The sequence below is a fragment of the Erinaceus europaeus genome, chromosome 13 (genome assembly GCF_950295315.1).
Source record: "Erinaceus europaeus chromosome 13, mEriEur2.1, whole genome shotgun sequence".
NCBI classification, from domain to species: domain Eukaryota; kingdom Metazoa; phylum Chordata; class Mammalia; order Eulipotyphla; family Erinaceidae; genus Erinaceus; species Erinaceus europaeus.
In genome coordinates this window covers 32,845,038-32,859,560 of record NC_080174.1, presented here as the reverse complement: position 1 = coordinate 32,859,560, position 14,523 = coordinate 32,845,038, and the positions used below count along the sequence as shown (strand labels likewise).

Sequence of the window (14,523 nt, the reverse complement as noted above, 5' to 3'; positions counted from 1 at the left end):
GTATATAATCCAGAGTTTAGCTATGAGTTCAGTTCTTCAGGCCTCAAAAAGATAACATATAAAGACACAATGAAATGTATCCTTCACTTAAAGGCTAACTAGAGAGCCAGATGGTGACACAGCAGGTAGATTCAGCTAGTTATCAGGTAGGAGGATCTGGTTTTAAGTCCCCATTCCCCACCTGCAGGGAGGAAAGCTTCATTATTGGTGGAGCAGTGCTGCATGTGTATTTTCTGTCCAACAGTGTCTCCCTTCTACTCTCCCTCCCTGTCTTGTAAAAACAGAAAGGGCAGGCAGACAGGCTGGCTGGCGGGCTGGTTGGCAGGAGGGCCACTGGGAGCAATGGAGTATTGCAAACACCAACCCCAGGGATAACCCTGAGGAAAAAACAGAAACTCACTAAACTGGCTCTAACTACAAAGTTGTACTCTGTGGGGCAGGAAGGGAGGATATGATAATATCCCAGGGATATAATGAATAGAGCACTAGACTTTAGGAGTTGAAGTGATTCAGTTCCTGATCCAAGGTGTGGACTTGAAAGATTATTTATATCATATATAAAATAGAGTATGTCTACCCACCTTAAAGAAATTGAAGTAACACAATGTGAAAACTTACGGAAAAGATGCATTGAATCAGGAGAAACTTTGGGGTGGCAGTAGCTAGCATAATGGTTATGTAAAGAGACTCTCATGCCTGAGGCTCCAAAGTCCCAGGTTCAATCCCCTGCCCCACTATAAAGCAGAGCTGAGCAGTGCTCTGGTTAGTTAAATAAAATTTAAAAAGAAAAAGAATCAGGAGAAACTTACAAAAACAAATTACTTCCATTTTAAAGGTTTCATAATGTCTGCCTGCACTTCACCAGATCTGGCCAGGCCATTGGATCTGAATTACAGACCCTGTAAAGTTTTTCACCATTTTTGGTAATAGGATGTCCATCATCCAATGACCCTAAACACTCACACCACAAAAAAAAAAAAAAAAATGCAGTATAAAATCTGACAGTCAATGATGATGAAATGTACTAGCAAAAGTTTATATGAAGGTTATAGGAAAGCATTGTTCTGTTCCCCCTGTCCAATTTTGTATTAGTCATCACCCACTACCAAGCATTGTAATGCTGAAAAATACTGGTTTCTGCTGTGAGTAAAGAAAGGCATAGTATTATTGTGGTCCTCTGACAACGTAAAATCTAGTGGGGGGTAGGAATGTAGTAAGGGTGATGTTTAATGAGGACAAATCAGAGCATCTGAGGGGGGCGGGGGAGAACAGCATAGTGGTTATGCAAATGACTTTCATGCCTGAAGCGCTGAGCTACCAGATTCAATCCCAACATTACCATTAACCAAAGTTGAGTAGTGCTCTATTAATAAATAAATAATAGGGGTCCGGCGATAGCGCAGCGGGTTAAGCGCAAGTTCGAACCCCTGGCTCCCCATCTGCAGGGAGGTCGCTTCACAGGCTGTGAAGCAGGTCTGCGTGTCAAAAAAAAAAGAAGAGCATCTAGTTCTTAACATTGCCGTGAGGAAAAAGTGAGATGACTTATATAACTGTTTGTTCCTAGCTCATAAGTGCTTGATTAACAGCCGTAATTATGTATGTATCTGAGTTTAGTGCGGGCAAATGATGAGATTTCCATCGACACAGCTAAGGCAGAGAAATACACAGTATATTGCAGAGCTTTTTCACTTTCTCCTTCGCCTCCTCGTCTGCACCAGGAAACGTTTTGCAGCCCCAGACTCTAAGAGGAAGGCACTAAACATCCTAATGTCCAATTACGGATTTATGGGTAACTTTTCTTCTTTTTTTTTTGCTTCAGTCCTGAAGTCATCGCATCCCTTTATTACATGTAGTACCGTGGTCGATGGGTGAATAATAACGTTGCTGATCCCAGCAAATGTAAATATTAGTGAGTCTCGCTTAAAATGCAATTTAAATGTGGACTGGCTTTCTTCACGATCGCTAGCGAGGCCAAATCCCTCGAAGGTACTTTTATATTTAATGAAATCTTAATATATAGCAATGCAATTACGTACAACTGAAGTCGAATCCTTAACTTCCCAAGGTTAGTGGTGGGCGGGGCACCTGGGCTACTTTTTTCTTTCACTTCCACGACCACCCCACCCTGCCCGTCGCCTCCCGAGCGCAGTGCGTGGGCGAATTAGGAGAAGAGTGGGGGAGGTGGGGCTGAAACGGAACTTCATTGTTCGCGGGACCTACTCTTGCCGAAAGGGCCGGTTGGTGGCGCCTGCGCAGTGAGCTCTCTTTGTGCCCCGCTGCAGCAAGCTGGTTGTTTGTCTTTCCGAGGTGGCGGGGGCGGAGCCTCGGGGAAGGGTGTCTAGCCATGCCGCGTTCTTATTGGGCCCTATCAGGGAAGTGGGTGGGCAAGGGGGCGGAGCTTCAGATAACAACACTGGGAGCTGGGGCCGCGGCTATTTGTTGCTGCGCCGCCACCGCCCAAGGATGAAGTGCGCTTCTCTCGGGCTCTCGTAGCAGCCGCAGCCGCTTCGTCTCTACGATCTCTGCTTGCTTTTGCGCCCCTACCCCCGCTTGAACCATCCTCCTCGCGCCATGACCGTCGTCTCCGTCCCGCAGCGGGAGCCGCTGGTCCTGGGCGGCCGTCTCGCGCCCGTAGGATTCTCCGCCCGCGGTTACTTCGGGGCCCTCCCGATGGTGAGTCCGGCCCCGCCGCCTTTGCCTCGGATCCCGGACCCCCGGGCGCTGCCTCCCACCCTCTTCCTCCCTCACTTTATGGGAGGAGACGGTCCCTGTCTGGCCCTGCCGGCTCGCGCTCCGGCCCCGCTGCCCAACTGCAGCCTCGCCGCTGCTGGGGGCCCTCCTCGGGCGGCGCCGAAGAAGCGGCGGAAGAAGAAGGTGCGGGCCAACCCGGCGGGGCAGCTACCCAGCCGTTTCCACCAGTACCAGCAACACCGGCCGAGCCTGGAGGGTGGCCCGAGCCCCGTCGCCCAGAGTCAGAGTGGAGCGCCGGAGGAGGTCACGGAGCGGACCGTCGCCTCTGCCGCTGGACCCGCGGCCAGACGAACCGACGCGGCAAGCCCGTTCCCCGGCCAGCTGCCACCAGGGGCGCCCGACCAGCCGTCGCTTGGAAGAGAGGTGAGGCCGCGAAGGGGTAGTTAGCAGCTCGCGTCCCCTGGACGACCCGGGCCGGCCCCCGGGGTTGGGAGTTCGGGGCGGAGGGGAGGTGGCCGGGCGAGGGGCGGCTGTTTACTCTGGAGGGAAGTTTCCGTGACGCCCGCTCAGCTCCTGCTGTGGGGGTGGGGGGTGGGCTGAGGCTTGCGCTGGCGCCGCTGATTGGCTCCCGCGAGCCAGCCAATGGGGAGAGGCACTGCTCCCCAGCAACAGCCCGGATTTAGAAGGCTGGCGGTGTTCCAGGGGTTTTCGGTGTTCCTGGCGCGCCCGAGTGGGGGAGGGGCGGGGCCCGCGGGAGGCTGACGTCAGCGCGCTACGTGCCGAACACTGGGACACTCATGAAGGCGGCCAGGTCCTCAGGGGCCGCTGGCGGTGTCCAGACCGTTAGCAGCGCCCACTCGGGTTGCCGACACGTCGGCCGTGTCTTCCCCTCCCCCTCTCGCCCTCGCCCGGGGAGCGGGTTCACCGGCGGCTCGGCGCGGTTGCATTTTTGCGTATTGAGATGTAGGATAGGAGCCGACTTCTCTTTGGCTGAACTCGGTCACTTTTTCAAGAAGCCGCGGAGCTGCGGCCCTCTGAAAGCGACCTGTTGTGTGAGCGGGTCTTTGAGGGGAAGAGACTTAAAGGTGAAGCCTGCGCGGTGGCTCAGCCCACGGCCGCTCGGCTCAAGCTCCTTCGTCTGGGAAGTTGGCCGTTGCCTGGGCGTTCGGCTGCTTAGCGTGCGAGGATGAGACCAACAACGAGAGGGCGGCAGACCGCCTAAGTGGCTCTGAAGGGCAAGGGTGTTGCTGACTTGTTTTTCTGCTCATAAACCTCAAAGGACAGTTACTGCTGCTCGCTGCTGACAGGCTTTGGAGTTTTCTCCAGCTGTGACCCGATTTTACTTGCTGCCTGTTTTTTTGTTTTTTTTTTAAGTTTGCCGCTGTGGCTTGTGACCTTAAGATTTTTCTATCAAGTTTAAAACCTGTTTTTACTGATAATGAAGTGTTATTGATAACCTCAAAGGAAGCTTTATATACTTTTCTGATCAGCAAAGTATTTGCTGGAAAGGTGTGAAGCAGTTGCCTCGAGTTGCCATCACCAGATCTCACTTGACACTTTGCACCTTGCTTCCGTGGTGCCTTGCAGGGGGGCAGTGATCAGGTGCACTGCCTGTAAAGCTTAGCGTAAGTTAGGAAATCTGATGAGGTTGTGCCCCCAAGTTCTAAAGCATTTAAACCACTTAAGCATTTTAAGTAGCACACAGGCAGGAAACACATGTAACTGGAAGAAGTGATAAATATTACATAAAAGAATTGCTTTTAGGACCTAGGAGGTAGTTTTCTTTTAGTAGTCATTATTGAAACGCTCACTTAAAAAGTCTACCACAACTACCTGTGGTCATGCTTGTTTGTGGAGTATTGAGAACTGAATCCCATGAACTTGGAAAAAAGACTAGCCAAACTAAGAATGAAAACTTTGGCAGTTGAAGGTGTTACAATCATGTATATCACTATTAAATCACTAGTGTTCCTGGTAGTCAAATTTTTATTTACTCTGAAGCTTTTTTTAAAGGACTTTATTTTACTAACGAGAAAGAAAAAGAACCAGACATTACTCCTTGTACATGTGCTGCCAGGGATTACATGTGCTGCCAGGGATTGAACTAGGGACCTCATGCTTGAGAGTCCATTATTCATTGCTCCCCCTCCTGGACGACTATGAAGAAGTCTAAAATAATTGGCGGGCAGGGGTAGATAGCATAATGGTTATGCAAACAGACTGTCAAGCCTGAGGCTCCAAAGTCCCAGGTACAATCCCCTGCACCACCATAAACCAGAGCTAATCAGTGCCCTGGTAAAAAATAATTTAAATAAATTGGGAGATCTGTTTACAAATAAAAGCTATGCCGATTATTTACTTTTATTTTTTATTTATTTGTAAACATCTAAACAGCTAAAATGTAGACATTTGCACATTTCTCTTGGTAGCATCCTATTAAAAACTCTACTTTTCACTGGAGGAATTTGGCATAAGTACTCTGAACATAGTGTATTACTCTTAAAATTATGGAAAGATGGACTGCTATGTAGTTACTTTGGATTATGTTTAGCATTTTAGAACCAGCTTATACATTTCATGCTGGTAATTAACTATGGTGATTAACTACATTTTTTATTATGAGCCTGTTAAAATTCATTTTCATGTTCTTTGTCTTGTAGGTTTTAAAATCAAAGATGGGAAAATCAGAGAAAATTGCCATTCCCTACGGCCAGTTTGTGCACGGTTTACACGTATGTGAACAACCAAAGATAAACAGACAGAAAAGCAGATTCAACTTACCGCTAACCAGGATCACTTCTACAAAAAGAAATGAAAATAACTTTTGGCAGGATTCTGTTGCATCGAGTGTAATTCAGAAGCAGGAAAAAAAGCCGTTTAAAAATACTGAGAACATTAAGAATATGCATTTGAAGAAATCATTTGTAACTGAAGTGAGCCAAAAAGAAAATTACGCTGGGGCAAAGTTTAGTGATCCACCTTCTCCTAGTGTTCTTCCAAAGCCTCCTAGTCACTGGATGGGAAGTACTGTTGAAAATTCCAACCAAAATAAGGAGTTAATAGCAGTACACTTAAAAACTCTCCTAAAAGTTCAAACTTAGATTTCAGTATGTATGTAAAACATAGTGTTCCCAAAATTCCTGAACTCTTAAAAGGAAAATTGGTACAGAAATGGAATTTTGCCTTGTTGCAGCATACAAGGGCAAAAGAGCTTAAACAGTTACAGCTTATATTTTATATTTTGTAAATACTGTATACCATGTATTATGTGTATATTGTTCATACTTGAGAGGTACATTATAGTTTTGTTATGAAAGTATGTATTTTGCCCTGCCATACTGGTAGGTGTTTTGTATATATGCAATGGAGATTTTTAAGTGTGTGCTAAGGCACATGAAAGACCAATTCATTTGCACACAAGGCACTGAGATTTTTTTTCTCCCTCCACCAAGAAACAGCTATCAAATCTCAAGTTGAAGATCTAAATGTGAACAGTTCACTAATGCACTACTGAAGTTTAAGTCTGTGGCATAATCATTGTAAACATGGAGTTTGTCTGTGTTTCTCTAAATTTATTTCTGCCCTCTATAATTACTAGAAAATGCCTATTCACATTTGTCCCAAACTTAATTTCTGGTTTTCGGCTTCTTTCCATTCAAATTTAAAGTACTCCTAATTTTAATGCCAACAAAATTGGTTGTAATCAAATTTTTAAATAATAATAATAATAATTCGGCCCCCCCTTTTAAGTGAGTCTTGCCTTTTTTCTGTGTGACTAGTTCTTTAATGGCTTTTTGAGGAAATGTTGATTTATGGGTTGTCACTTACGGGGTAACAAGTTCCACATCTCCCCCAAGATAGATTTTCAAGATTTACTTCATGCCACTTCATGCCACATATCAGTATAGAGGTCAAATCTGCAACCTCCATCACAAGCCCATTGAGCCTCCTCACTGTTTCCCATGTTTAAAATTTCATCAGGATGAAATTAGATGAGTTTCAGCTCTTCATATTACTAGCTATGTGAATTTTTAAACCAATTGTCCATTTTTCCTGTATGCAGTTTAGAAGGCACAGTTTTATTAGTAACAGTTTAGTGGTTTTACTCTTAAGGGAAAAAATTATCTTCCGTGTGGAAGAAGTACCACTTGACTTAGCCTTTTTTTTTTTTAAGTGATAGAATACTGATTTGATTTATTGGTATTAAATGGTGGTAACATGTCACTCTGCATATAAGATGCCAGGAATCAAACACAGGGTCTCAGTACTTTCAAGTTCAGTGCTATATATGTTGTACAACCCACAGGCCATATATATATATAAAGTAGTTTTTGGTTGGTTGGTTTTGTGAAGATTGTCATATCTTGGTTGATTTTTTTTTTTTTCCAAGCCAACTGTATCCAGCTTTATTAAAGATACTTTTCTTAAACAATCATGGTATTTCAGGCAGGACATGGGCAGACAGCCGTTAACAGTATACAACAACTTTCAAACTCCCTTCTTCAATGGAATACCAAAATCAGAAAGCCACTATAAAACCTGATGAAATCTTCATTCGATGCTCTGAACAGGGAAAGTTTAGAGTGAGGGTTGACATTTCACATTTAGCATGTTGTTTAACAACTTTTCACAAGCCGACCCTGACTTTCAGAAAATTAAATGAAAATGGTTGAATTATTCAATCTGAAAATCCACAATCTAAAAAAAATACATATCACAGCTCTTTTGAGGGATGCCATCTCAATGGTGACACTGTGAAGTCCAGATTGCCTGACATACTGGTAACCACTTTTTTGAGTCCGGGCTCAACAGGTCTCTGGGCTAAAGGGAGTCAAGTCTATGCTGAAGGCAGAGAGAAGAGGACATAAAACGAATTTTAGTTTCTCCACACCATAAGGCATTTGGGCCAAGGTGGTTAATGTGTCTCAACATAGAGAAATTCCTCCTTCTTCGAACCAGAGGAAATCTCTCAAAACTAGAAGGGAAAGGTGTTTTCCCCTGTGAAAATCTAGCTTTGGAGACACTATTAATGACATATGCCCTCTCCCAAAAAACAATGTTCTGTGTGTTAACAATAGCTTAAAAAAAAAAAGTAAAACAAAATTCTGCATTTTTATAAAACTTGATAAAAAATGGTATTTCAAACTGTACAGTCACCAGAAGTACACAGTTATCAAAAATGCACACATTTCACTTGGCATCTCCAGCACCTTCAGCTTTCTGTGCCTGGTCTGTTTTGGCATCTCCATTTTCTGCAGGATTATTCCCATCCTTGCCCAGCATCAGCTTTTCCCTTTTTCCCTTTGGGTACCTTCTCTCCCTTCTTTGCAGGGGCCTTCTTAGGCTTGGGCTCTGGCTTTGGAGGCGCAGGTTTGGCAGATAACCTTGCAGATCTTCTCTGTGGCTCGTCCTTCACCTTGGCTTTATCTCCCTTGGCGTCCCCTTCGGCCTTTCTCTTGGGCAATGGTGGCGACTGCGGCGGGACGTGGGCGCTGGGCACGGGGACGTGGCGGCGCGTGGGCTGTGGTTGGTCCGGGGTTCCTCCTCGCCGCTTCTTCACACTGCTCAGCTTGGTTGATTTTTCCAGATAGAGACACATGGCCAGAGGGAAAGACTACAGCACTGAAGCTTCCTGCAGTGTGGTAGAGATCAGACTAGAACATGGATCATATATGGATGGCAAAGAATGCACTTTTCCGGATCTTGCCAGCCCCACTTACTTAAAGAAAGAAAGGATAAAAGAGAATGACAAAGAAAAGAGCACTTAACTGGTTTTGGCTTATGGTTTTGCTGAGAATTGAACCTGGGATCTCAGGTAATGCAAATTTCACAGATTTGAGTATCTCCTTGGCCCAGCTTACACATTTTCACTTGAAACTTTGTTCTACTCAATAGTATGTATATATGTATGCATATGACAAACTAGTTTGACAAAGCTAATGCTATCTCAACAAAATTGATATGAGCAGTTGGGCAATGATTAGACATGAAGAAGGAGATGGTGTTAAGGTGATTCTGAGATGGAACAGAAATGAGAAAGGTATTGCTATCATTTTAGTTCATACGGAATCACAATTGATAGGGAGGATAAGGTAGTATTTCAGGAGACATGAAATCTGATAATAGTTCTGTACCAAGTGTACAGTTAAGCAAATGTTATTGTTTAACCATTGGCCATACATATAGAAGAGTAAATGCAGTCTGTGAACTGGGAGGTGGTATTGTGGATAAAGTGTTGGACCCTCAAGGATGGGGTTCTGAGCTTGATGCCTGGTATCACATATGTCAGAATGATGCTCTGGGTCTTTTTCCTCTTCCTCTCTCAATAAGTCCTTAAAAAGAGACCAGGTCCTCCTACATGTATGATAACCACTGAGTAGTCTCCCTGACACAATTTTTTAAGAATATTTTTTGAGAAATAATGCCAAAGCTCCATGGAGTTCCCATGCTAGTCCAGAGATTAACACATGCTTTACTCACTGAGCCATCTTCAGGGACAGATAATGGTTAAACTTTTAAAGGAATGGAACTAAGGCAGTAAAAACTAGTAATGATAGATCTCAGTTTAAAGATAAAGGGAAATCGGGTGGTAGTGCAGTGGGTTAAGCATACTTGGCGCGAAACACAAGGACCAGTGGTGTAAGTATCCTGGTTCAAGCCCCCAGTTCCCCATCTGCAGGGGAGTCACAAGCAGTGAAGCAGGTCTGCAGATGTCTTATCTTTCTCTCCCCCTCTCTGTCTTCCCCTCCTCTCTCCATTTCTCTCTGTACTATCCAACAACGACAATAATAATTACAACAAAACAAGGGCAACAAAAAGGAATATTTTTAAAGATAAATTGGTTGCATTTTAGTGAATAGGTATTTTTTAAAAAGCTGATAGTTTTGATATAATGAAATACTATCTAGCAAAATTAAGACTCCCATCAACCTACTATCATAACATTAGAAAACTGAGTAGTGGTGAGATTTCACTTTTTTTTTTTTTTTGTTAAATGGTGTCTTTACTACTTTTACAGGGTGGAAAAGGTTATAGTTTTCTTGAGGCTGGAGAGATAGCATCATGGTTATGCAAAAAGACTCATGCTAGAGACACCAGAAGCATATTCTATTCATATAAATTCTGCCCAAATTAATCAATTCCTAAAGATTCCACTTAACACTTTAGGAATTAGGTTTCTTTTTAATTTCTTTATTGGGGGATTAATGGTTTATAGCTGACAGTAAAATACAATGGTTTTTCTATAACATTTCCACATAACAATACAACCCCCACTAGGTCCTCTGCCATCATGTTCTAGAAAAGGAATTGGGTTTTAACAAATTATTCAGCCATTCTTCTATCAGCAACTCAGCATTTTCTCCAGTCTCACTGTAATGCTACTTATTTGACTTTATGAATGTATAAAGTAAACATGTCTGCAGCCACCAGCATCAGGCCTGCATTTTAAACAGTAGCTTTGTAGAAGGCGTTAGTAATTGGAAAGTGCTAAAAGACTTTCTCTATGTAGTATTTGGGTGGGAAAAAAATGGTTTATGCAATAGAACTTCACTATTGAACAAATATCAATATGTTTTAAAGTTGCTTTTAGATATATCATTTCATAGCAAGTTTATTTAACATACCACTAATCAGTGATTGGAAAGAACTTTTATTTGCGTTAGTCTTGATGCTAGATGTGTTTAAGTGTCCTTATGTGCAAGCAAAGAAAAATAAAGGTGGGGGGCCAGGTGGTAGTGCAGCGGTTAAACACACATGGCACAAAGCGCAAGGACGGGCATAAGGATCCCAGTTCGAGCCCCTGGCTTCCCACCTGCAATGGAGTCACCTCACAAGCAGTGATGAAGGTCTGCAGGTGTCTATCTTTTTTTTTTTTTTTTGGATAGGGCAGAGAGAAATGGAGAGAGAAAAGGAGGGGAAGACAGGGGGGAGAGAAAGATAAGACAACCTGCACACTTGCTTCACTGCCTGTGAAGCGAGTCCCCTGCAGGTGGAGAACAAGGGGTGGAAAGTTTTTTTTTTTTAATTTCTTTATTGGGGAATTAATGTTTTACATTCAATAGTAAATACAATAGTTTGTACATCCATAACATTTCCCAGTTTTCCATATAACAATACAACCCCGACTAAGTCCTTTGTGATCCTTCTTGGATCTGTATTCTCCCCATGCAGGTGTCTATGTTTCTCCTTCTGTCCTCTCTCAATTTCTTTTTGTCCTATCCAACAACAACAACAATAATAATCAAAACAACAATGAAACAACAAGGACAACAAAAAGGGGAAAAATAGCCTCTGGTAGCAGTGGATTTGTGGTGCAGGCACTGAGCCCCAGGAACAACCCTGGAGGAAAAAAAAAAAGTACTACTGAGCCGGTCTTAATGTATTCAATAGTAGTTGACCTGCAAAGAAGAGGGAAATAATTGTCAGAGACAGAAATGTAAGCAGTGGTGAAAAGATGTGGAATAATGTATTCAGAAGTGCAAGGGAAGAAAATCCAGTCACTATATGAAAGATGTAGCAGCCTGGGAGGTGGGTACAGTGGATAAAGTGTGGATTCTAAAACATGAGGTTCCAGGTTTGATCCCTGGCATCACATGTTCCACAGTGATGCTGTGGTTCTCTCATGTTAATAAGTTTTTCTTAAGCCACTGAAGGATATTATCAAAGGAAGTACAAGAGGTGTGGATTTACTTGCAATCTGCTTTGGAGGTAGAATTAATTATTAAGCAACTGGAGGGAGGGTAAAACAAAGGCTTTTAAACTTAGCAATTGAAAGACAAACTTGGAATGCCAGTGGGGAATCTGATTTGTACAGATTGATAACCTTGATTCACATGTTAAACTTTGAGAGCAGCTATGTGGAAGTAGACAAGTAAATGGAGGGTGAGGCTTAGTGATATGGCTAAGGCAGTAATGTACAGAGCACTGATTATAACATGAAAATGGGAACTGTCATCTATCCTGTTTGGACCTACATTTATTTTTTTTAAAAGTATATTATGTATTGTTGGATACAGACAAATTGAGAGAGGAAGAGAAGGTAGAGAGGGAAAGCAGCAGAGAGATACCTGCAGCACTGCTTCACCACTTGTGAAGCTCACTCCCTGCAGGTGGTGACCAGGGGCTTAAACCTGGGTCCTTATGCACTGTAATGTGTGTGTTTAACTGGCTCCTTTGACCCACATATTTATAACACTTTTCCAAATTATATATATATTTGCAACCAGGGTTATTGCTGGGGTTTGGTGCTAATACTATGCAGCCACCATTCCCAGCAGCCATTTTCCCCATTCTCCCCCTCCCTTCTTTCCTTTCTTTTTCATTATTGGATAGAACAGAGAGAAACTGAGAAGTGGGGAAGATAGAGATGGAGAAAGACACCTGTAGACCTACTTCACCAACTGTGAAGCTTCCTTTTGCAGATGGGGAGTGGGAGCTCAAACCCATGTAACATGTACTCAACCTGGTGCACCACCAGGCCCAACCCAAGACTTTTCTTGACCTCATCTTTTCACCTCCTGTGAACTCTCACCACTTATAATTACTTGTTGAGTTAGAGTTGATTTCCTCTGAAATTGTAAATACTTACTATTTATAATTGTATATTTATTTAAATTTTTATTTATAAAAGTCTGCTTGTGTTAAGGAATAGTTGCCATTTAGACTCTGGATTCTGTTAGCATAGGACAGTTGATAAAAAGGAGAGCTAAGGTTTCCTGTATTTTATTTTATTTCTTTATTGGGGAATTAATGTTTTACATTCAGCAGTAAATACAATAGTTTGTACATGCATAACACTCCCCAGTTTCCCATATAACAATACAATCCCCACTAGGTCCTCTGTCATCCTTCTTGGACCTGTATTCTCCCCACCTGCCCAGGTTTCCTTTATTTAATCACTTTATTGGGGGAAATAATATACAAGATGGTTGCTGTCACACAATTACAGTTTCTTTTTTTGTTTTGTTTTGTTTTAAGAATTTATTTTTTCATGAGAAAGATAGGAGGAGAGAAAGAACCAGCCATCACTGGTACATGTGCTGCCAGGGATCGAACTCATGCTTCAGAGTCCAGTGCCTTAGCCACTGCACCACCTCCCAGACCACACAAGTACAGTTTCTTATCTCCCTGTGATAGGTGTTCTGGCACCACTCCAACCACCAACTTCCTTTTTCTTACTTTAAGATTTGAAATTGGGTAAGGCTTTTAAAATCTTTTAAAATTCTATTTCTTTTTGTATATCTCCTATTTCAAATTTTTTAATTATCTTTATTTTATTTGATAGAGAGCCAGAAATCAAGAGGGAAGGGGGTGATAGAAAGGGAGAAAGACACCTGCAACACTGCTTCACCACTTGCAAAGCTTTCCCCCTGCAGGTGGAGACCAGGGGCTCAAACCTAGGTCCTTGCGCACTGTAATGTGTGCACTCAACCAGGTGCACCACCACCCGGCCCCAATGTATTTCCTATTTCCTAGGACCCTTCATGGTATTGCTGAATGTTGCTGAGGAATTATTCTGATGCAGTCTCTGCCCCCAGGTTTTACCACGCCCTGTGAAATCCTAGCAGTGCCCCCTTCAACCAATCCTGGCCCCACACGTCACCCCTGGTTGTCACCCAATAAAAAGCCCCCTCACCACCCCCCACCTCCCCACCCCACCCCCCCTCGCTCTCTCTGGGCTCTCGGCTCCCCCTCCCGCAGATCTCTCTCCCTTCTCTCGCCCCGTGGTCAGGTAGTGGGGACGGCCACTGTCGGCTGACTCCACGTGGCCTGAGCCACCCCCCCATCCTATAATAAAGATTTGTGTACCCCCTTGCTCTGGACTTCCTCTCTCTCCTCTGCGGTGCAGCCCAACACCTGGCCACAACAACATCTGGCGCCCATCATGTTCCGCACCCATGCCCCGCTGGACTGCCCGGCGTGAGGTCCCCGAAAGCTGCCCAGACACAGGTAAGTGGCATCCGCCCACCTCTGTGGCCCCGCATTTCCCTCCACCATGGGAAATTTTTCGTTTTATGAGGAGGTGTCCCAGTCATTATCTCCTTCTGTCCTGGGACAGATTCGCGCTCTCAGAGACGGTTTAATTTTCGCTACACCATGGGTTCTCATAGCTATGATCGCAACTTACAAGATATGTACAACATGGTCTGCTGTTGGGACCATGTGTAAGCCTGATAGAGCTTCGGGAGAACCACCCCCATCTTTGGATGGAGGTCTGAGAAGATAACCTCTTGGTAAGTCTCTCTCAACCGAGGTGAGCATAAGGGGGGAAACTCAGACTTGGTTCTTTCCTTCTTGACTCTCAGGCCCACAGATACCACAGTACTTCCCTCCATTAACCACAGGCCACATGGCTGCAGATTCACTTATTCAAAGTCACCTCCTGATGACAGAAGAACACACCTTATCACACACTTCATCACACACCTCAGACCCCAGACAAGAGAAATTCCAAACTATATGGCTCTTTGATATCCATCTTCTCTGTCTCACCCTACTGGTTTACCCCCTATGCTTCTCTCAAATACCTTTGGATAATTAAGTTGCTTTTGTTATGGAGAATAACTGTCTTGTATCTCATCAATTCCTGTCATACCAGCCCCCTACCTTAGGGGCATGCTGACTGTTAAGAAACCTGTAATTTCTGTCATATTTCAACAATAATTACCTCCATTGCTTTTCTATTTAACTTATGTCAATTTTGCTAATAAACGGACTCTAGGATTCTGGGACTCAAGGACTCAGATTCTAGATTCACACTAAGAGTCCCCTGGTGTCTTTTACTTCGTGTCACCCCTGTCGTGAGCGAGAAAGAACCAGCCCATTACCTTT

General features: G+C 43.8%; 1 protein-coding gene and 1 pseudogene across 1 annotated transcript; one reads left to right on the top strand and one right to left on the bottom strand.

Annotated features, from left to right (window-relative positions):
* The first annotated feature begins 2,323 nt into the window (after positions 1-2,323).
* On the top strand, positions 2,324-6,440 carry PNRC1 (proline rich nuclear receptor coactivator 1). Its single transcript, XM_007533538.3, has 2 exons — positions 2,324-3,114; positions 5,352-6,440. Exons 1-2 carry the CDS (start codon positions 2,572-2,574, stop codon positions 5,790-5,792), a joined length of 984 nt encoding a protein of 327 aa, XP_007533600.1. The 5' UTR covers positions 2,324-2,571; the 3' UTR covers positions 5,793-6,440.
* Positions 6,441-7,081: 641 nt separating this feature from the next.
* Positions 7,082-8,328, bottom strand: LOC107523086 (non-histone chromosomal protein HMG-17-like; annotated as a pseudogene).
* Positions 8,329-14,523: the final 6,195 nt, after the last annotated feature.

Coding starts and splice junctions, on each gene's coding strand:
- PNRC1 (XM_007533538.3), top strand. CDS start 2,572: ATGACCGTCGTCTCCGTCCCGCAGCGGGAGCCGCTGGTCCTGGGCGGC. Junction 3,115..5,351: donor AGCCGTCGCTTGGAAGAGAG/GTGAGGCCGCGA, acceptor TTTGTCTTGTAG/GTTTTAAAATCAAAGATGGG.